Consider the following 24,167-nt stretch of genomic DNA (forward strand, 5'->3'; position numbering starts at 1 on the left):
CAGTGAAATCAGAAAAGTACAAGTGATGGGTTTTATAACATTTATTACTGCATTCTAAAACAGGCTTAATGTTCTTTTAAAATTAAGCAAAAACTTTGTTTTCCTTTCACCCATGGATTATTTACTGAACAATGTAGAAACTGTATTTTTATACAGTCAGGAATTTTTTTTTCACAGAACAAAAAAACTGTTCTCTGGTAGAATTTTTCATGAAATAATTGCTGGAGCGTAGCAGATTAAGTCTGGGAGGTCCACAGGGGGTCTGAGTTTAACAATCACTGGAGCGTGGCAGACTTGGACTTGGAAGTCCACAGCGGGGTGGCCATTTTGCGTGGGACCCTCTCCACTGTTATGTGCTCCTCAGGGTTATCTCCCCCTTTGTAGTGGCGTAATAACTCCTGCATGGCCAGCTCCTCTATCTAAACTCAATCAGAAACAGAAATTGATTTTTAGAACTGAAAATCAGATTTAAAAGGTACTGGTACATATTTGTGTATCATTTTTTTTTTAAATCAAAAATTAACATGATAGTTTATCTTTTGTATCTCTGATACAATATCGTTCCATACAGAGTTCTTTTCCCTGATAATGACACCAGAACCTTAGTTCCTTTATTTCATCAGTTACCTGTATGAGGGCCAGCGGTTTACTGGTGACCTGGGCCAGACTCTCGTGTTTCTGTATCTCGTCCTGTACGATGTCTGAGAAGCTGACGGTGGCGGGGGTGGGGGACTGGACACTGGGGGCCCTACTCCAGGGGTTGTCCACAGTCTGGGGGCTGGTCACAGGGGAATCCTCCACAGACCGCTGTCTGGTGACCTTCTGGGAGCCGGACGTCTGACGTAGACCCCAACTTGAAGGTTATAAAGCAAGATGTGTCAACAGGCAAAGTCACATTATGTAAGCTTCTTAATGATCACTAATATCATGTGTTATTAAAACACATCCTTGAACGAGAATGAAATTAATATGATTTTATATTTCTATGCATTCAGACAATGACAAATCTCAACTTCATCATCTAAGCAAGACTAAGTACAATACCTGAACAGGTGCTTGCTTGGTTTCTGGGGCGTTGTCAGGGTGGGTTGGGCCTTTGCTCCGGGGTGAGAGCTCTGATTGCGGTCCTCTGTTATAAGGTCTCTGAAGGAGGTCACCGACTGATTGATCCCACCCCTACAACAGATTCAGACAACTAATGTACTAAGAATTTATCAATATTTGTTGAATACTAATTGAATTGATTGTGTTGAGTTATGGAACTCTTTTGCAATAGAGCTGCTGTATAACAATTCCAACAATTTGTTAAATGAAGCTTAGACGAGACATGTTTTATTCCTCAGTTGAAGATAGAACCAAACAATCCTTGTAGATGAAATAAATGAAATCTTGCCTACCATGCAGGTTTCGTCGGAGCGGACAGTGACACAGGCTGCGAGGGATTCCCCGAGGAGTCAGTGCCAGTGTCAAGGCCCCCCTCTCTGATCTTACTCTGCGACTTTTTCTCCTGATTTTGCTGCCGTTTAGCATCCTTCCATGAAAACTTTTTGTTTCTTAACTGCACTCTGAACAAGAAAACGCCATTGTTAGGCAACAGATTACTTATAAGGCAAATAATTTTACAAAATACGATGTCACTTTTTCATGAATATACAATTGTTTCAAATGAAATAAAAAAGTAATTTGCACACAGTTTCGGAACAAATTATAATCTCCTGTGGTTTACATTTTATCTATAGGAATTTTTCTCATTTATCTCACTAATTTTTTTTTCATCTCAGTCAAAAAGTGTCTCTTAATAGATTTTTAAAAATCAAAATTCAATGGAATGGATATTTTGCAAAGATATGTAAAACATAATACAAAATGATAAAGACAGTCAACTATTCTATAAAAAGAATCCGACAGATTTGATGAACAATATGAACATTGACTGACCGCGGTTGTTGACTAGACTTTTCTTCCTCCATAATTTCCCGAAGACTCAATCCTGGGGGAGAGGAAGCAAATTGATTTCCTAGAAAGCTTCCAGGTGAGAGAACTGGACTTTTTGGTGCCGCTGTCCAGGATCCTTGGGAGAAATCTGCTGCATGGCTCTCTTTGGATGAAGGAATAGACACTGGGACAGTTATTTCTAATTTCTGGAAAAACAGATTAAGTTATTTTTATTAATAATATCATTATATTGTAAAAAAATATTTGACAAAGTAACAAAAAACTATTTAAGTAACAAGGTATATGTGAGATGCCCATGTGATGTGAATATACAAAATAAGCAAAGAGGAAATTTAACAGAAAGTTGACATCAAATTTGTAAAAAAAAAAATTCATCTAACCGAATGGCACACCTAAGCAAAGAGTGTGTTAAAATTTCAACCATCTGCATTTAATACATGTATATGCTGAGAAATCTTTGTTTCAAACCTTAAGCTAGAAATAAACAAAGTAATCATTTAAAAGGAAGTTGACGTCTGATTGGTACAAAAATAAATTCCACCATATGGCATGCCTAAACAAAGAATGTGTTAAAATTTCAAGCACCTGTGATGAACAGTTGATGAGAAAATTGTGACAAAAATTTGTTACGGACAGACAGACACACAGACCAGGGTAAAACATCATACCCCCTCTTTTTCGAAGCAGGGGTAAAATTAAATGATTTGTTGGAAAACTAGTGTAGCAGTTATTACAATCATAAACTTTATTTTCCATTGGTCAGTACAAGATAGTTTTATTATATTCTACAACATTATCAAATAAGTACAGTAAAACAAGTTTATAATGAAGTCAAGTGCCAGGGGCGGCAATTTTCCTTCCTTATAAATGTTAATAGTTTTATCTGTAAAGTTCAAAATATGTTTAAAACCTTCAGGGATTGAAAATCACATCACTAAAAGCATGTTTTACTGTATTAACTTTACTGTAAACTGGAACTGTATTAACTTTACTGTAAACTGGTACTGTATTAACTTTACTGTAAACTTGTACTGTATTAACTTCACTGTAAACTGGTACTGACTTTTGTATGTAGAGCACTGTCTGCCAAGGAATTCTCTTCTTCCTCATCAGACAGCAGACTTTTTTCGGAGCTGATGGAGATTTGCCTGTCCGTCTTTCTCTCTCTCCTTCCATCATCTTCCGACACACTCTTCCGGCTGCGACGACGTCTGGTTTTGGACTTTCGCGTCGCAGATTCTCCAGTCAGACTGTCGTTTATCTGTGATGTGTCCTCTGTCAGTTCCTCTAAGAAAGACTTCGAGGGACCATCTGAAAATGGGGTAATGACTCGTCGACTCATACAGGGAACCTGTCAAAATACAAAAACTTGGATTAAAGATATTTCGTTGTTAAAAATTTTGCACAAAAAATTGTCAAACTAAGTTTGTCTCTAAGTTATTGTATTACATTTGTCTTTGTAATGTTTTAACAATTTGGGGAGGGGGGGGGGATGCAGCTTCTGCTTAATCAGGTAAATTGCTGAATGTCACACACGTACAGTACAAATTGTCTATAAATAAATAAGAGCTTTCTAAAATGAGCTAATTTAAATCTATGCTATTAAACCTGTTGCAAAATCTGCCAAATATCGAAAATATGATACATTTACAGTATTTCAAGCTTTCAAATTCGCAGACTGAACTGTTGACTGTACATGCGTTTAAAGCTTTGGCAGACTGAGCCGTTGACTGTGTTACATACCTTCCTGTGGTAATATCGAGTCAGATCTTCCATCACATCCTCGCTCACCATGTCCAAATACCTGGAACACAATGTAACCATGGGAACTAAGAATAAAGTTTCTACACAAAACATCATCTGTCAAAAATATTTGTAATTACTAGTGCAAAGAATAATCAGGCCTTAATTATATTTGGCAGTCTCAGCTATAAATATCTCTAAGGTTATAACTTGGAATACAATTGATTGAAATATCTGTGAACGTTAACTGAGCTCATCTAAGATAAAGGAGTAGAAAGATCCATAAAAACAACAGTCAGTGTAATGGTTTACATGTCAATGTACATACGAAAGATTGTCAGATCACATGGAATGTTCCTATGATGTCTTTTTAACACTAATTTTGAAAAATTTACCAATTACATTTTGTATACGAAAACTATTTTTGATTGATTGATTGATTTGTTGAGGGTTTTTTTTTTTTGAGTGTAAATTAATTTTCTAAACATTTTCTGCCCTCATATATACAGAAGGCAATTCCCTTCCCTCCAGGATGGCATGTACTGTTTGGTTGTAGTGGTTTGATAGCAAACTATATTATTTTCAAATAAGCTTGTAAGCCGCCTAGCTTCCCTCTGTGATGGCGGGGAGGTTTATCAGCACGTACTGCTGACAGAGCGCCTGTAACTGCTGGGCGTTGTACAGAGTGGTTAACTATAACACATACATACCTTCCCTCTGTGATGGCGGGGAGGTTGATCAGCACGTACTGCTGACAGAGAGCCTGTAACTGCTGGGCGTTGTACAGAGTGGTTAACTATAACACATACATACCTTCCCTCTGTGATGGCGGGGAGGTTGATCAGCACGTACTGCTGACAGAGCGCCTGTAGCTGCTGGGCGTTGTACAGAGTGGTTAACTATAACACATACATACCTTCCCTCTGTGATGGCGGGGAGGTTGATCAGCACGTACTGCTGACAGAGCGCCTGTAGCTGCTGGGCGTTGTACAGAGTGGTTAACTATAACACATACATACCTTCCCTCTGTGATGGCGGGGAGGTTGATCAGCACGTACTGCTGACAGAGCGCCTGTAGCTGCTGGGCGTTGTACAGAGTGGTTAACTATAACACATACATACCTTCCCTCTGTGATGGCGGGGAGGTTGATCAGCACGTACTGCTGACAGAGAGCCTGTAACTGCTGGGCGTTGTACAGAGTGGTTAACTATAACACATACATACCTTCCCTCTGTGATGGCGGGGAGGTTTATCAGCACGTACTGCTGACAGAGCGCCTGTAACTGCTGGGCGTTGTACAGAGTGGTTAACTATAACACATACATACCTTCCCTCTGTGATGGCGGGGAGGTTGATCAGCACGTACTGCTGACAGAGCGCCTGTAGCTGCTGGGCGTTGTACAGAGTGGTTAACTATAACACATACATACCTTCCCTCTGTGATGGCGGGGAGGTTTATCAGCACGTACTGCTGACAGAGCGCCTGTAACTGCTGGGCGTTGTACAGAGTGGTTAACTATAACACATACATACCTTCCCTCTGTGATGGCGGGGAGGTTGATCAGCACGTACTGCTGACAGAGAGCCTGTAACTGCTGGGCGTTGTACAGAGTGGTTAACTATAACACATACATACCTTCCCTCTGTGATGGCGGGGAGGTTTATCAGCACGTACTGCTGACAGAGCGCCTGTAACTGCTGGGCGTTGTACAGAGTGGTTAACTATAACACATACATACCTTCCCTCTGTGATGGCGGGGAGGTTGATCAGCACGTACTGCTGACAGAGCGCCTGTAGCTGCTGGGCGTTGTACAGAGTGGTTAACTATAACACATACATACCTTCCCTCTGTGATGGCGGGGAGGTTTATCAGCACGTACTGCTGACAGAGCGCCTGTAACTGCTGGGCGTTGTACAGAGTGGTTAACTATAACACATACATACCTTCCCTCTGTGATGGCGGGGAGGTTGATCAGCACGTACTGCTGACAGAGCGCCTGTAACTGCTGGGCGTTGTACAGAGTGGTTAACTATAACACATACATACCTTCCCTCTGTGATGGCGGGGAGGTTGATCAGCACGTACTGCTGACAGAGCGCCTGTAACTGCTGGGCGTTGTACAGAGTGGTTAACTATAACACATACATACCTTCCCTCTGTGATGGCGGGGAGGTTGATCAGCACGTACTGCTGACAGAGAGCCTGTAACTGCTGGGCGTTGTACAGAGTGGTTAACTATAACACATACATACCTTCCCTCTGTGATGGCGGGGAGGTTTATCAGCACGTACTGCTGACAGAGCGCCTGTAACTGCTGGGCGTTGTACAGAGTGGTTAACTATAACACATACATACCTTCCCTCTGTGATGGCGGGGAGGTTGATCAGCACGTACTGCTGACAGAGCGCCTGTAGCTGCTGGGCGTTGTACAGAGTGGTTAACTATAACACATACATACCTTCCCTCTGTGATGGCGGGGAGGTTGATCAGCACGTACTGCTGACAGAGCGCCTGTAACTGCTGGGCGTTGTACAGAGTGGTTAACTATAACACATACATACCTTCCCTCTGTGATGGCGGGGAGGTTGATCAGCACGTACTGCTGACAGAGCGCCTGTAGCTGCTGGGCGTTGTACAGAGTGGTTAACTATAACACATACATACCTTCCCTCTGTGATGGCGGGGAGGTTGATCAGCACGTACTGCTGACAGAGCGCCTGTAACTGCTGGGCGTTGTACAGAGTGGTTAACTATAACACATACATACCTTCCCTCTGTGATGGCGGGGAGGTTGATCAGCACGTACTGCTGACAGAGAGCCTGTAACTGCTGGGCGTTGTACAGAGTGGTTAACTATAACACATACATACCTTCCCTCTGTGATGGCGGGGAGGTTGATCAGCACGTACTGCTGACAGAGAGCCTGTAACTGCTGGGCGTTGTACAGAGTGGTTAACTATAACACATACATACCTTCCCTCTGTGATGGCGGGGAGGTTGATCAGCACGTACTGCTGACAGAGCGCCTGTAACTGCTGGGCGTTGTACAGAGTGGTTAACTATAACACATACATACCTTCCCTCTGTGATGGCGGGGAGGTTGATCAGCACGTACTGCTGACAGAGCGCCTGTAACTGCTGGGCGTTGTACAGAGTGGTTAACTATAACACATACATACCTTCCCTCTGTGATGGCGGGGAGGTTGATCAGCACGTACTGCTGACAGAGCGCCTGTAACTGCTGGGCGTTGTACAGAGTGGACAATTCCAATAGCTCCCCAACGTTCTTCATTGTTACTGAAATCAAACACAATCTGGATATCCATTTTTTTTCGCAGTGACACAAAATTTGCGAAAATGGGGAAATTGTGTAGCATTTTTAATTTGCGCCAGTCATTTTTTGCGATTTAAAATGTTTATTATAGAAAATACCAAATATAATTTCTGCATATTCAATAATCTGCAATTTAAAAGAGATCACGAAAAAAGCGAAAATTAGATCATTGCAAGAATACCGGATATACGGTAAAACATCATCTTAACATGAGAAAAACCAAGCGAAGCATCCTCTCGAGGCAGGAAATGCTTTCTGTTATGTTTCTTTAATTTACCTGTATTCACTGTTCACAGATTTCCTGTTTGAACTTGAGCATAGAATTTAGTTTTAATGAAGAATTGTTATATTGGTACATGTATATCTAAATAAAAATTATCAATAACTATGGAAAAAGATAGCGTTTGAATTTATCAAATGCTGAAGAAATATGCAAAGTTTGCAGATAATAAGAGTTTTGTGTCAATCGTGCATGCTCAAAAGCTTTTGCACACTAACAAACAAACACTGTTAGTTTTGCATTATCCCCTCCACAAAAAGTTGCAAGACAGGATAAAAACAAATCAATATAATTTACACCTAATTCATAAATTTAAGGTGACTTTACCTAGTACAAGTCTAACTTTGAGTCAGTTACTCACCGAGTTGACTCAGGGTGACCTCACAGATCTCGACGAGTCTAGACACCAAGAGCTGGTCAGCCATTACCAACACATTACAGATGAGCTCTATATTCCTGCTCCCTACAAACAAGACAGACACACTGTCAAAATGACTCATTCACAATCCTGGAGAATCAAGGCCAAAAGGTTTCAGTCCTTTTGCATTACAAGGCAAAGTGAATACAGTAAAACACGGTTATAGCCAACACGCCTATAATGAATTGACGCTTACAGCAAAGTGAATTTCATTCCCCAATTCTCTATTTTATGTTGTAAACTTGACAGATATTAGGAATTAAGCTTATAACGAAGTTAGATTGCCTGTCCCTGGGACTTCGTTATAAGCGTGTTTTACTGTAGATTCTTCTAAATGAGACCAAATTCATTTTGATAAAATCAATTATAGTGAAATAGTGTTCCATGCCTTTATGTATTGTTTACCTGTGACCCCTGGGGCTTCATCAGAGTACAGGAAGTCAACGAGGATCTGGAGACAGTCCCCCGGTACAGGCAGAGTCAGGGCTTGAGTGGAACTCGTCTGTAGATACATATGTAGTTCATCAGTTAAATACAGCATGATGGAAAAACACTATTACTTATGGCGAGGCGAAGCCGAGCCGTCTATGAGATTGATCAACCCAATATATTTCCGTAGTGAGTCAGTAACTAACCTAATAAGTGTTTTGTTTTCTCGAGGACATATTTATTCACAAATAGCGATGTTCTACGCAAAGCCATGTACAAGATGCCTTACATCTCGTCCAATTTAACTCATTTAAACTCTTTAAAATTTTCAATCTCATCTTTCAAATACTCTTTCAAAATCTTTGCTTCACCCATGTTTACTTACAATATTTTGTTGCTATTCAATTTTAAATGTTTTCTCCCTTTCCTCTGCAGAGATTTGAGCAAATTTCGACGCTGCCATTTTGTTCTGCTCCAGACAAAACAATGTGACGTCAATATTCTAAGGGCAACTACTCTAATGTTAAAGAATTTCAAAGGGCAACAACTCCAAATACTTTAATAACTTACGGCATGCAGTTTATGTATAAAATACTATGAAATGTCGAAATGAGTAAGCGAAGCGTCGACCAATGACGGCCATATTGCCTAATATTATTTCTCACAGAACAAATATAGAGATATATGAGGCAATCACGTGCTATGTTTAAACCAATGAAAATGTGACATTTCAGTCCAAGGGAAAACAAATAGAGATATTTCCTAAATCAAAATACTCTGGATGTGTGTTTGCTTCCTACTAAAACAGCAAGGAATACATACATGTAACTGAAAGTTTATAAAATTAAACCCTATTAAAGGCCAAATCAATAAAATTAATGTATTGTTTCTCAGACACAACAGCATTAGATCAAATGCAGCCACATTAATTAATGTTATTGTCATATTCAAATAAGGAATAAAATAGAGTAATATTTTTCTTTGTAAATCTTGCAATAAAGATAAACCACTTGACTGTGTTTGTCTGAATATATTTTGACCTTCTTTATATGTTAAATTGTCTGATTATATTTTGACCTTTTCGATAAATTAATATTGACCTTTTTTGTATATCAAACTAATTTTTGTTGGCCCTACCTCTACCCATCCTGAGCTGAGCATGCTGTGGAAGTACTCGAGTCGGGCCACCAGCACACACTTATGGCAGCACACCTCCATCCCGTCCTCAGCTTGAATCGTGATGTCATACAGGTCCGATCTGTCATGGAAAAAAAAATCCTTTTTATTATTTATTTTCTAACATCTTCATTTTCCTTGAAAAATTGAAAGTTAACACAATAAATATTCTATCTTTTTGTCAGTAGATCTATATTTAATCTTTGACCTTAAATAACTTATATATCTATACTTATTTGTACCATACAGACATCAACTTTAAAGTACAGTAAGTGGCTCTACAATCAAATGCTTTAAAATAATTCAAACAATAATTACACATACAAGAAGTATACCTAAATCATAATCAATATTGCATTATTATGTACAGTGTACTTTGCGATGTTTTGATTTAGCTAATGTATGATTACTCCAAATCAGACTCACAACTTGGATCTGTCAAACCGTAGAGGGGGGCGTGTCTGTTGTTTGGATTTTCCCTCGATTCGACCGTTCACAAACTGTATACCATCCAACCTGAAACAGAGGAGAACAGGAAGCTGTTACCCTTAACACAGACTGGCCTATGAATTTCTATTCAATTATTTATGTCAAACACTTTATCATTACTTTGAATCCATGCAAGTATCCACATGGGTTAAAATTTATACATCCTTTTTTTTTGCCATTCATGGTGAGGACGTTAGTCATTTTGAGACTTTTCATTAGAGAAATAAATAACCTTTTAGCCAAGCCTTTCACTCCAAACTTCTTTCCAATGTCCTGTAGTAACCTGATCGGATCTCTCTCACTGGCAGTTTTCGCATTTTTCTTCTCCTTTCCTTTCTTTTTCTGGGTCACTTCATATGCTGACTTCCCTCTAAAAGAACCTTTCAAATCACCATCAAAGTCATTTTCATTACAGTCCTTCTCTGTTAAAACTGACTTGAAGTCAAATGCAGAGCCGACTTGGAGCAGGTCACATGAGTCAGTGTAAATGTAGGTCAACATTTGATGGAAAATTTCTGGGTTCACGTCTGGGATTTCAAGGGTTGTCTTGTCATCTGATGATTTCCTCTTAACATCAGCTATGAGCTTGTAGAAAAGGTCACTACGACTCAGCAGAATAAATTTGTGGGCTGCCCAGCTGCGATTTTTTACCTTTAAGTTAAAAATTAAAAACAATTTGATAATTTTATAAATATTGTGAGTGTCCATGTTATCTGTAAATTTGGAAATACTCTTACAGTGAGATTTCAACATGGAATGAAAATGGGGGAAAACTATTCAGTTTTGATTTTAGATTTTTGCAATAGATACCTTTATGCTACTTGATATATATATATATTAATGTACAGGCATAAATTTAGTTAATCAAGACTTGCTATCTCCATCGTATTTGATACTAATATAAATAAAGCAAATCAGGCAGTGTGCCATTATAAGATTACAAATTCTTACTTTCAGAATAATATCGTGAATCATGTCATACTCATCCGCCTCTTCTTGGAGCTGCTGGAAATGTGATGCTATTTCTGATTGGCTTACGCTTGGCACATCAGTTAAACTGTAAATAAAGTGTGTCAATAGTAAAAAAAAAAAGAAAAAAAAAGAAATTTATGTCAATGAAAATCAACAGACAATACCATGATCTTATATAAGCTCTCTTAAAAAATCCTTGGATTCCATTTATCATGAAAAAGAAAATCATAAGATATCGCTAAGCATTTTGTTGATTACTTTACTATTTACGATGATTTTAACAATCACGTACCAAGAATTAGGAAGTGACTGAAGAGCACAAAAGTTGTGTCCCTTGGGGTCCATGAAAATCCTCGTCCCTCGATGGATCTCAGGAAGTCGCCGGAGCATGACATCATCAGCTTCGTCCTTCAGCAGGAGATCAATTAACCGTAACTCAAAATCATCCGACTCTTGCTCTGTATAATGCAACAGCATGAAGACATATAACATGCTGCAAGTAAGTATAGCAATTGAAGTATTTCCCCTGAATTCCCATAGAGAATTTGGTACATTGTAATTTTTCTACTTAAAGAGGTTCTGATTACTTACCCTAATTTGCTGAATATAATACACTTTTTTTCTAGAAAAATTTTTTTGTTAGAAAAGGGTGCATATAATACAGCCCTTTAGAACTTTGACACTTATTAATAAGTAAAACATTGGACTTGGTTATCGTTATCATAACCTTTATACGGAATCCCTATTTCTGTTTGCTTACCACATTTTTTGTACAATTGAAAATTATTGAAATTTCAAGCCTAAAGTCGGGTTTGCATATCATACATAACTGCATATTATAATAGGCAAATTATGGTACATTATTTACTCTTACCAGCCCATAATGTTTTGTGTATATAACTATGATAAGACATATTTTTCTTTGTAAGATGTGTTTTATACATTAAATAATAGACAATCACTTATTTAGATTCAAGACTAGCATTGTTGCCATGAAGATAATACTTTTATTTACATAGATACATTGTATTAATGAAAACACAAAATAGTCATTTGATTAGATGCAAGATTCCTATTAAAGCCATTCAGATTATACCTTTCGATGTCTGCGTACTCTCTTTGCGTGATTTCTTCGCTACAAAGTTCCCCACAAAGGCCTCTCCACTGTCTGTTACTATGGCAACATTGTGTGTACTGAGGGCGACATGTGTCACTGTTAACTGTCGCCGGATCACCCACCGACACCGCTTCAGACTGGGACTTGCGGCATGCCAGACAAAAACCTACAAGGATACAATTCAATATTAAACGCCAGACAAAAACCTACGTGAGTACAGTTTAATATCAAATGCAAGACAAAAACAGGGATACAAATCAATATTAAACAAAGCAGCCAGAGACATTAAGTTTGATAACTCAGGATATTCTTACAATGATCTTACTTCTAATCTATGATTGTTCAGGGTATTCTTAATCATTTCATTCAGATGATCGGAAAATTGCAAGATGTAATCATTAATTATTTAATATAATATTACAAGAAATGCATTTCTTTCATGATCACGGGTAAGAGATTGGTTTGTCTAGTGTGAGACAGCAGTACAAGATGTATTACTACATCGCTGTAAAATGTAAACAAGCATCATATGCTGTACAGAAATCATAAATGATGGAATAAACTATCTTTTTCTTGGGGGGGGGGGGGGGCTTAGTTGACTACAATTTATAATAAAACCATTGAAAATCTGTGTTATACCGGTATTATCAAATTGCGAGAATATGAATTTTCGAACGCCAAATTTTTGTCATATTTAGAATTCATTTATTTTTTTATCTGTCTGAAAAATAAAACCAAGATTTTAAAAATCAACGAGACTTCCTTCTCGAGATTTTAAAGGGATATTAAAAATTCCTTGCGTTTAATTAAGAATCTACAGTATACATTTTTTATTGTAGACACAGTAACAGTACATGTGTATACAAGTCAGGATTGACCCCTCACCTTTCCAGTTGAGTTGAGAAGCACGATGCGTAGTTCCTCCCCTCCTTTCTCTCGTAGAACCTCGAGATCTGACATGTGATCCAAGTTTCCTCCCGAGACGTAGATTTCTTGAATATCCTGCCACCTTTAACACACAGAGCAAGGATATTTGGCGAGAAATCTTTCATGCTCATGCATTCTTGAGAAATACTCAAAACTTTACAGGTGTCTTTTCATTAAATTCATACTTATTATAACAAGCATTCTGAGAGTATTGCATAAGCAATACACTTCCCCTACCGGTTTGTAGAAATTTGTGAAAACAATGCACTGTTATGCAGAATATCATTGTTAGAAACAATAAAAGGAATGGTCCAAGTAATGCACGATATTATTACTGACAACACACTTTCCTCGTTTATTTGATACACATCGAGCCCGATAACGAACCCGAACATTAAAAAATTGGAATATAAAAAATTAATTTTCTTGAAAATATGTCAACCAGACGCTACAAAAGTGTAAACTTGATCTGTAGTTTGATATTTTGAAGCTGCTCAGCAAGTTTCATATCATTCGTCCAACGCATAAAGAAAAAAACAGTGGAAAACTGAAGTGGGACAGACGGACGGACGGACGGACGGACGGACGGACAGACAGACGGACGGACGGACAGACGGACTGACGGATGCAGAGGAAAGCTATAGTCTCCTCCGGTGAAACCGGTAGGGGACTAATAATAACTTTTTCCTTTAGTTACAATTGTGTTTGCATTGATTGTACCGGTATTAATGTATGTTGTAAGTTGTTTGAAAAATACAATCATTGACAAATAGATTGGATTGGGCAATCAGTTTTCAGTTAACACAAATAAATAAGAAGTTTCTCTTTTTACATGCACCTCCTACAGTCAGTTCAGAAACTACACAAATTGTATATCAATTTTTGTTACACTCTGTTATTGGGTCCCCAGGGCCTGTACTTACTTGGAGGCGATTTTCCTGCACTGGTACTCGTGCAGGACATAGATATCGCCGCGCGTCGTCAGACACACGGTGGCTGCGTCGGAGCATGACACGATGACGATATTGATCTCTGGGTGGTTCAGGTTAGACACCTGTCTGAGCTGTGTCTGCTTCTCTGCTCCTTTAGGATGACCTATAAATAGTAACATAAAACTATAAATAGTAACATAAACTATAAATAGTAATATAAAATGTAAAGGGTGTCCTATAAATAGCAATAACGTGTTATGATGTTAAGTGTTCTAACACTACCTAGGTATGTGTGCATGCTATCTAGACATGTGTACTCGTTACCTAGCTATGTGTACATGTAACTTAACTGTGAACATGTTATCTGCTGAGTGTGGATGTACACATTACCTAGCTGTTGTTGTTCATGTTGTGTGTAAACTTTACCTAATTGTCCTGCATTGAGGCCACATGTGTACACTGCATCACTTGTGTACAGCACTGTGTGAAATCTTCCCACACATACACCTTTAATGAGCTTTCCCTTTAAATTTTTACTGGTCACCTAGGACACAAAAATCAACACTATGTAACATATGAAGAGCTGTTTGCTTTTACATTTCTTTCTGAAACATGGTAATTGTATTTAGTCTTGTCTTCTGTTAAGAATTTTAAGATAGAAACTTAATAATTGTTTATGTATTTGTCTTGTGAATATTGTACAAAACAATGCCATTAATTTTAAAATATATAAAAAAAGAAATTAAATTGTTCAGAGTTATTACTGTAATAAGCACAGACTGAACATCATCAAACAACAGATCTATCTGTGCACCTCTCTAATCAGTTCATTTTTCAGCATCTCTCTTTTTAGATGTCGGTCTCTTTGTCTGTCTGTCTGTTTGTATTACTGTTTCTCTCCCCATTTGTCTATCTGGTGACTACATTACCTGTCTGGGGGTGAGGGATTTGGGGGACTACATTACCTGTCTGGGGCTGAGGGATTTGGGTGACTACATTACCTGTCTGGGGGTGAGGGATTTGGGGGAGGTGCCGCCCTGTCCCAGCTGATGGCTGTCATTGAGTCCGCACGAGAACACCAATCCACTGAGAAGGGAAACACATAAAATAAAATACTTCATTCATCATGAAGAAGGAAAAGATAATTTCTAATATTAATTTGCAATAATGTTAACAAGATTTTTTTTTTGTTTTTACTATAACCAAACTTCAGGTCTTGGACAAAAAAAAACTGACAACAATATTGATAAAAATCAAACTTCTTTACAAATCCAGGGGAATATTACATATGAGATAATTATGTGTTTTAGGTGCATTGACAGCTACATGTAAAATTAAGCTTTTTTTTTTTTAAATCCCAAGCAGAGAGCAAAAGAAAGCTGACAGTATGGATCTTGTCCCCCTCTCAGGCTTACTCCTTCATGAGAAACACAGTGTGGTCCCTTGAGGCCACCACCTGTACACAGACTTGGTCTCTCAGGGTCTCCACCAACTTGGGCACCTACACACAGACAAAATTGAAAGAAAAAATAATAAGGGATGTAAAACAGATCTTTTAATTTGTTATGGACAATCTATAAGGCTGGCATGAAAATTATTTCCCTTTATGACAAATCAAGTGATTATGCAAACAATTGTCCCAATTCCCTAAACAATGTCTTTATTTTAAATTATTATTTTAAGAAGATGGTTTCTACAACACTTGTATGTAATCAAACCTTCTAATTGAAGAAAACTCTTTGACGTTGGTCAATTTTAGCCATTTCTATGACCCATTATTATAACAAAGAGTTACACCAGTCTCCATGACAACTGTGGAGTTAGCGATCCCTCACCGTGTAGGTCTGTTCGTCCCCGTGCCCCAGTCTTCCTCCCTGACCGTGTCCACACGTGTACACCTGTCCGTCCACCGTCAGGAACACGGAGTGATACTTACAGAGCACCACCTGTGTCAGGTAAAATCATATGTACAGGTACATTATCTTAACAAATATCAAAATGGTCAAAACAGTCTTATTTAGTACTACAAGTACATAATTATGGATTGATTCTTACACAGAACCACCTGTATCAAGGAAAACCAGATGTACATTATCTTCATGAATATCAACGTGGCCAAAACAGTCTTATGTAGTACTACATATTTATTGCACTGATTATTCACCAATAAGTATTAAGTTTGTACATCATACATAACAGCTATGTTCTTGTACATTGCAACTGATTTGTAATTTCAAAGTACTGTCATGATTATCCTGGTATTACTGATTTATCTCATACATGTGGTGTACATTACCCGTGTGATAAACCTTTGCTATATCACACGGGTGATGCTATATCAAATACTTCCTGTCGGAACTACTTTTGACACAGCCCCTCGCTTCAACGCTTCAGTGACCTACTTTCGAAGATTTGCTAGTACTTTCAACATAACTATATCTACTACAAAAATTAATATAAAATTCATTTTGTCAAAGATTTAAATTACAAATATGAAGGAAAACTGCGTAGCAAAGGCGTCGGAACCGGGGGGCTATTGTGGGGGGGGGGGGGGGGGTTAGCCCCCCCCCCCCCACACCTTTTTTGCAAAGTTATTCATAACCGTAACCACAAGACCCTTTTTTCTTGTTTGTCAAGATTTTTGATAAGTTTAGCCCACTTCCAACTTTCAATTTGCTTTGTAAAGTTTATAAAACTGCAAATTACGTTAACTATCAAGGAGTTCATCCTGACGATGCGACGCGATGAAAACAGAGCGTTCTGGCTGTGTTTATATACAAGAACTTACCGATATAGTGTTTCATAAGACTTTTATTCCACCACCAGTAAGCATCCTTATTCACTATTTTCAATTTCGAATCATAAGGCTAGCCTAGTGTTTGTTTTATTAAACATCAACAACTGTTCCTCGTTCGAGTCAATTCAAACTAACGAGCATTCGCAACTTTGTGTATGTCAACAAACTTGATTATTCAAGTCTTCTAATCGGAATTTCCATTTAATCAAATGAATAAGCTCTAAGAAAAATCATTTAGGGCTTAAAAAATTATTTTCAGGTTTATTTCAGTGAAACTTTATATTAAAACAGTTAGATTTATCTCAGGAATGACGTACTAAATTGTATTGCGCAAAGTCACAATAGCCGCATAACAAAACGTTGCATCATCGTTTTTAATCTTTGAAAAAAAAAAACGGGTCACATAAGGGACTGTCTCAAAAGCTTCATAATATAAATCAAATTGTATGAGATAAATAGAACATCTATAATTGTGTGATTTTATATTTGCTTTATCCAACGAGTTGAAATGGTTATATTCGCTCGGCAAGCCTCGCGAATATATACACCATTTCAACTCGTTGGATAAAGCAAATATAAAATCACACAATATAGATATCCTCTATATATTCAATGCTAAATCTTTTTATTCAAGTCATGTATATATCATATGCTCCGTGAGCTTCTTACCTCTTTCACCTGGATTGCCTTCTTCCTGAACTCGTCAATGACCTCGGGATGACCCCGCCTCTGTTCCTTGCCGTGACCCAGGGTCAGGTTAATATTGTCTCCCCAGGTATAAACATCGCAGAGGTCTGTGGGTAAATAAAAATAAATTGTCATGAGATTTTTGTAACCATCTCAGGTCTACATGTTCAAATAAAACAGCAACTTCAGCACCATGTAAACATGTTCCATTCAACTTTATCTTGGGCTACATGTATTAACTAAAGCTTCTTACTCTCAAATTAAATGGTAAACTATATAGGTATATATTTAGAAGTATTTGATCTTGACAATATATCAACACACAATGTAATCACAAAATGTACCATTTAACACTGTACGTTAAGCAACTAGGCTTAATGATGTACACTAAGCACTATAATACAGATCAAGATCTTAGGGCCTATCTATAGGCTTTTTGAGGACAGACACTTTCAAAATGTGACTTTATAACTTTCATTTGAACTAATATCACAGATTTTGTTTATCCTGCAGCAAATGTAAGTAACACCACAAACTTATCATTTTTGATAACTTGGATACATTTCTGTAGTTGGAATCTTGGAGCCTAGCATAAATAATGGAATATAGATAAATGCCCGGTGCATTAATTACCTTTTGTCAGTCTATGCAAGGGTAGTTGTGGATAAATTTTTGAATAAGATGTCCATATTGTTATCTTAAAGTGTCCCAAACCACCTTTAAGTTAATAGTGTATACTACCCTTGGCTAGTAACTTTGGAATATATATATGTTAGGAAAATAAAATCACCTGCTTTGTCGTACGAGACGTAAGGGGGTCGGTCCTTCATGGCCAGGTCCAGCGGACTCAGTCCAAGGTGATCTCGCGTATACAGGTCACTGTTGTACTAAAAATAGATTCAATGTCAAAGGTCAAGGTCAATCAGATCTAGAGATAATTCTGATCAAATCAAATGGGCTTCACTTTAAATCTGAAATCAGTTTTCTTAATGTTTCGGACTCTGTGTACAATTTGAGTCATAGAGAGAGTAGAGCTTCGGAATCATGTTTTATTATTAAAAGAGAAAATGTTACAGCCACATCAAGGAGGTAAGAGTTTCGATTTATATCAAATCAAATTTCAATATCCAGCTTTTAAACAACCAGTATTTCTTAGGAGAAAGTGTGAAGTTCTAATCAATTCAAGATGAGTTACTTTTCATTGAATGAAAATAAGAAAAGAGATCTGTATAGATTTGCATACATTGTGTCAGATATTTTCACCACATGGTGACTGCTCTAGATTTTGACTGGTTTTAATACACTTTTACCAGTTTTAACAAAAGTACAGTGCACTTTTTAATTACCGGTATACCCCATTTCTAAGTTGGCCATTGTGAAAAAAGGGACAAATGGGGGTGCAATTTCCCAGCACAAACTAAATCAAATAGAATGGGATGATGTTTCTATAGATACATTAAATCATAAAAGAAATTGAGATCATGATTGACTTTTTTACTGTTTACCTGAACAAGAAGTCGGACTGTGGCCAGCTGTCCGTAAAACATGGCCCTGTGTAGGGCCGTCCACCCTGACTCTGCGTCCTTCAAGGTCAAATCTCCACCCTTCTCCTCGATCAGCCATTCTACTATCTCCACTTTTCCACATGAAGCCGCCATGTGGAGGGCGGATCTTCCAAACATGTCATTGTGGTGTCCAGCCGCGTGACACAATTTAGCAAAAGCTTGGACCTCTGCCAAGTTTCCCTTTGTAATGGCGGACACCAGTTCATAGGCATGGTTCTTAGAACGGCACTTTGGGCCACACTCAGGGTCAAAAGTTACTGGCATTTTTCTCAGTTTGTGAGTTAAACACTTATATGCATGAGAAATCAATTTCAAAGTCAGAAATAAATAATCTAAAAATTAATAACAAGAATATAATGTATATAGCACTTTATACAAAGCACTTAAGGACTCAAGAAATAAAAAGAAAAAAAGGGTAAAATAAATTAAGCACTTTTACATGGAACTTGAGTCCATGCGTCAGAATTTCTTCATCAAAATGCTGCACAGTTATCAAGGTGATGCTGGATGCCAGCTACACAAGCCTGAGATGATGGATGCCCATGTCGGGCAGCCATTTCTGTTCTAGTCCTCACAAAGCCATACTGAGATGGAAAAAGCCTACAATTGCAAAAAAAATATTTCAAATTTCATGCAAAAAAATCACAAATTTACTAGTGTAAAAATAATTATAATCTGAGAAGCTTATGAAAAAAGTGAAACAGCATTAAATGCTTCACAATCATAACTTTAAAGTTTTCAACTGAAATATTTTTTTTACTTTTTCATTCTATGTTAATCATCTCCTTAACCTATGTAATGTTTAATTACGACGTCACGTGGCATAAGAACACACTTATAGTTACATGGTTTGTAGTTGACCTGATATGGTCTATTAGGCTCGAGTCCCCATATTGAATTTACTGACCATGTATAACCCATATCAGGTCAACTACAGACCACGTAACGCTTATAACTTACTGACTGCCTTTGTTTTAATGATATAAGGTAAATAAAACGATGAAAATCAAGCTTTTAAATCAATATTTCGACTTTTAAATTAATTTGAATGTCATAATGCTCAAGGGGAGATATTTTTTGTACCGACTGTGCATAAGAAATACATGGTCTCCATGTGACCGCTGTTAACCAATGATTTCAATATACTGAGATAATATGAGATAAAACACAATATATTGGTGCAGCATTGTTATTTGGCTGTAACTGGTAAATGTACGAGTCTCAATTGACTGTTACTTAGTTGAAAACTACAAGTCTCAGTCTACAACACTACTTTAATGAGGTAGATTGATAGTTTTGTGAAATGTGTCATGACAACACTGATATTATAAACCAGACTAACCTTCCTGAAACAATACTGATTTGCCCTGTACAAAACAGCTGTACATTGGTCGTCATTAGAGGGCTACATATGTAACAATTAAGGTGCGAGATATACACTTAGGTGCCAAAAGTATGTCAATTTTTTTCTTTTCACTATATATTTCATTGAAAACCAACTTTTTTCAAAGACTCATTTAAAAATAACTCCTTGACCGATTTTAAAAATAAAAAGACTTGGATTGATAAATTTAAATCTTCTTTGACTTTTTGGCATCATATTTAATTATTTTTCCCACCTTCAGTTCTTGAGATTTGATGTTTACAATCCAAAGTAAGATTTTACGGCTCTAATATTGCAAAGGATATATAGTAGAGCACTTGAAAAATATCTTCGTGTTGTGTTTGATATATGAAATTTTGCATATGAGTTCTCAGAAAACTATTTCATTTTATGTCAAAAAAGTGCAAATTGAATCTACTTTAATCAATAAAAATATCATCAAAATTTGATTAAAATTAATATAAAAAACCTTTTAAACATAAGCCTTGTTTTCGAATGAAATATATAGGGAAAAAAGAAAAGTTGACATACTTTTGGCACGTGAGTGTAACAACGGACCAGATCTTGCTTAGCCATGAATCTCTAGGCAAGACTTAATGTAAAATTTGCGACTAAAGATGCTAAATGGGGGACCATTTCAATTACAGGCCATTTGCTGAAACAAATCTGTTATCTGTACTGCAGTAGACAAATAAATGTTATATAAATATTGTCGCTTGTATATAGTCCTAATCAGCAAGTTGGCAAAGCTAAGGTAGTACTTATTCAATGACAAATTATATTTGTTGCCATTCCTTCCTTTAAAATACGTTTACAACCATATTTTGTGCATCATAGTACAAATAACTAATGGGTTGTTTAATCGTCTGCACAAAATATAAATTGGGAACTTGGTAGTGTAGCGGTTCAATTAACTTTGGACATTTTGACTCAATTAACCACTGTTCAATTAACTCACCAAGTTATCTGAAAGAATTTTTACAGTAGAGAAATGTCATGGAGCGCGATATATTTGAAACAGACATTATGAGACTGATATCGACATTTAGATACGTGTTCTCAGATCAGATCACAGATGATCATGGACGATAAGCCAATTTCTATTGCAGCAAGTCGTTTTATTTTTATCGACTATATTAAACGCATATTGAACCCGATCAAATTAAATAGATCGTTTACGCCGCTCTCAATTTTACACTGTATATTCTGTATTAGCTGGACATGTATACTAGTATAACCTGTCTCAATATATTTATGCGGCACATTTGAACCCCCCCCCCCAAAAAAAAAATCAAATTTCTCAATTTTACCTTGTAAAATTACCGTATGCTTCAAAACTCCGGCAATCTCAAAACGATTTTTAATAAAAAATACACGTACCCGTGAAAGAAGTGCATGCAATTGAAATTCTTTCTGATGGTCAACCAGACCGGGACACATCGATTAACCTTCACTGGCTCTTCTTCTTAAATTATGGAATTCTTAATACCATACGGCGTCACATGTACAACAGACAGTCAGGGTCGGATCGACCTGACATTGCAGTAGACATTGACAACCACGGTATCCACATTCTGGATCAGGACGGACAGTTCCTCCGCTACATTGATACAAATTCAATTCGTATATGGCGTCCATGGGGTTCATGCATGTGTAGACACCAAAGATTGACAATTAATCTCTTAGTGACTGTGTTTAGTACAGGCAGGGTGTAGAAAATAAAATATACTATGTGTAAATATTTTTTTAGAACGTGAGTGGAAAGTTGTTTATATAAAATTGTATTTAAACCATTGAGAATGTACATGTATGTTTACAATAAAAAAAGACTATGTTACAATGCATTTATTTATTGCAACAAAAATAACTCATTTTACAAATTGATTCGAACACTCTGCTTTTGAAAAGAAAATGCATTTAAAGTAAAGACAGGAATCGGCAATTGTTATTCTTTTTTGCCGCCACTATTAAATCCCCACAGTACCTATATAATCACTATATTCTTCACATCCGAACAAACTCTTATTGATTTGCAACGACTTTATTCCCCGAGTTCCTATTGATAAACTGGTTCGCGGCAACTAGTTTTTGGGACCAAGTCTTACCCAGACCCGGATTGCTACGTACAAGGACTGGTTCGAGGGGAGAAAAATTTGCGATGCATAATTTCGCGAACTTTTCTCTCTCACGTAAAAATCAAAGTACTGAAGTACTGACGGGAGTTGATTTTATCGATAACACTGTGCCGGATAATTATGCCAGTGCCAATGTGGCATTTTTGCACCCGCTTAAGCTGCATATATCGAAAAATTAAAATATGCTATATGATAGACCATTGCTTAAAGAGTTAACAACCACCTTTGTTATCATTGTACCTCAATTGTCAGGTGAGATATTTACCTTTCAAAAATAAATTCCTATAGGAAAAAAAAAATTCCTGTAGGAAAAACAACATTCCTATAGGTAATTTGAATTTTCCTATTGGAATACAAGAACTTCCTATAGGAATTTCAATTCCGATAGGATTCGATAAAATCCGATAGGAAAACTTAATATCCTATAGGAAAACTACATGTCTGAATCAAATTCCTACAGGAAACACCATTCTCCTATAGGAAATATAATTCCTATGGGACTTTTTAAAAATCCTATAGGATTGTCAATATTTCCTGTAGGAGAATCATTTCTCCTATGGGAACCATCATTTTCCGATGGGATATTAATTCTTAAAGGTAAATATCTCACCTGTCAGGTAAAACACACTAAAAACAAAAGAGGTTATATATTCTCTAGACAATGGTCTATCATTTAGTATACATAGATTTTTCCGTAATTGCATCTTAAGCGGGTATCATTTATTCACAATCAACGATATGTGATTTTGCATGGCAAGTAGTATCAGTAATCGAAATATTTCTGAGAATTTGTATGGATCCAGGCAAGATTGAACTCTTGTCTTGTTAAACCAAACGCTCGGCTGTCTCCGTTTATCTCCGACAAGCAAGAGAGACTCTGTTTTGTCGGATATTAACGGAGACAGCCAAGCGTCTGGTTGAACGAGACTACATTGAACTCTAGCGTAGGAATACATACGACTTTAAAAAATATCTAAATTGTTTGTACAATCTAAAATCTTAATTATTATTTTCATGGTATTAATAAATAAGTTTTCTTGAAAAAGAATGCTTCAGAATACATAGCATCGAATTTATCGATTATTTTCAAGAACATAGTGTTGTCAGCGGTATTGATTTGTGCTTAGGTCCAATCACTGTTTCACATTCGCTTTGCCCGAGTAAGTGCATAGAAGAGTTGATTAAAATCAACTCCCAAAAATGGTTTACAGTATATTTCGCTGTACATGCTGTGTTGTAACATCGCTGTACATGCTGCATGTGTTGTAACATCGCTGTACATGCTGTGTTGTAACATCGCTGTAGACGCTGTGTTGTAACATCGCTGTACATGCTGTGTTGTAACATCGCTGTAGACGCTGTGTTGTAACATCGCTGTACATGCTGTGTTGTAACATCGCTGTACATACTGTGTTGTAACATCGCTGTACACGCTGTGTTGTAACATCGCTGTACATGCTGCATGTGTTGTAACATCGCTGTACACGCTGTGTTGTAACATCGCTGTACACGCTGTGTTGTAACATCGCTGTACACGCAGAGAGAGAGAGAGAGAGAGAGAGAGAGAGAGAGAGAGAGAGAGAAGAGAGAGAGAGAGAAAGAGAGAGAGAGAGAGAAAGAGAAATATTAACTAAGAACTATTTTGCTTTAAAAATTGTACACACACATCATAACTATTAAAATAAAATGGTATAGAAACAAGAAAAGAAAAATACACATACATGTATATGATCAAAGACAAAGTGCAAAACGTACATGTAACAAGCGATGGTTACGTTACAGCATGATGGGGATGTTATACAATCACAAAATTATTTTTTTCT

General features: G+C 37.2%; 1 protein-coding gene across 1 annotated transcript; it reads right to left on the bottom strand.

The window, feature by feature from the left end:
* Positions 1–23: 23 nt before the first annotated feature.
* Positions 24–21,317, bottom strand: LOC128186178 (inhibitor of Bruton tyrosine kinase-like). The gene is made up of 26 exons (XM_052855939.1): positions 21,168–21,317; positions 18,766–19,425; positions 18,051–18,147; positions 17,243–17,367; positions 15,612–15,722; positions 15,192–15,277; positions 14,778–14,862; positions 14,203–14,320; positions 13,768–13,939; positions 12,803–12,926; positions 11,897–12,083; positions 11,093–11,258; positions 10,780–10,885; positions 10,061–10,479; positions 9,766–9,855; positions 9,301–9,421; positions 8,140–8,236; positions 7,678–7,779; positions 6,882–6,999; positions 3,700–3,760; positions 3,020–3,307; positions 1,939–2,141; positions 1,398–1,565; positions 1,045–1,176; positions 628–853; positions 24–419 (listed from the first exon to the last, which is right to left on the bottom strand). The coding sequence occupies exons 2-26, from the start codon at positions 19,087–19,089 to the stop codon at positions 276–278; spliced, it is 3,870 nt and encodes a 1,289-aa protein (XP_052711899.1). The 5' UTR covers positions 19,090–19,425; positions 21,168–21,317; the 3' UTR covers positions 24–275.
* Between the last annotated feature and the right edge of the window lie 2,850 nt (positions 21,318–24,167).

This window comes from Crassostrea angulata, chromosome 5, assembly GCF_025612915.1.
Source record: "Crassostrea angulata isolate pt1a10 chromosome 5, ASM2561291v2, whole genome shotgun sequence".
NCBI lineage: Eukaryota > Metazoa > Mollusca > Bivalvia > Ostreida > Ostreidae > Magallana > Magallana angulata.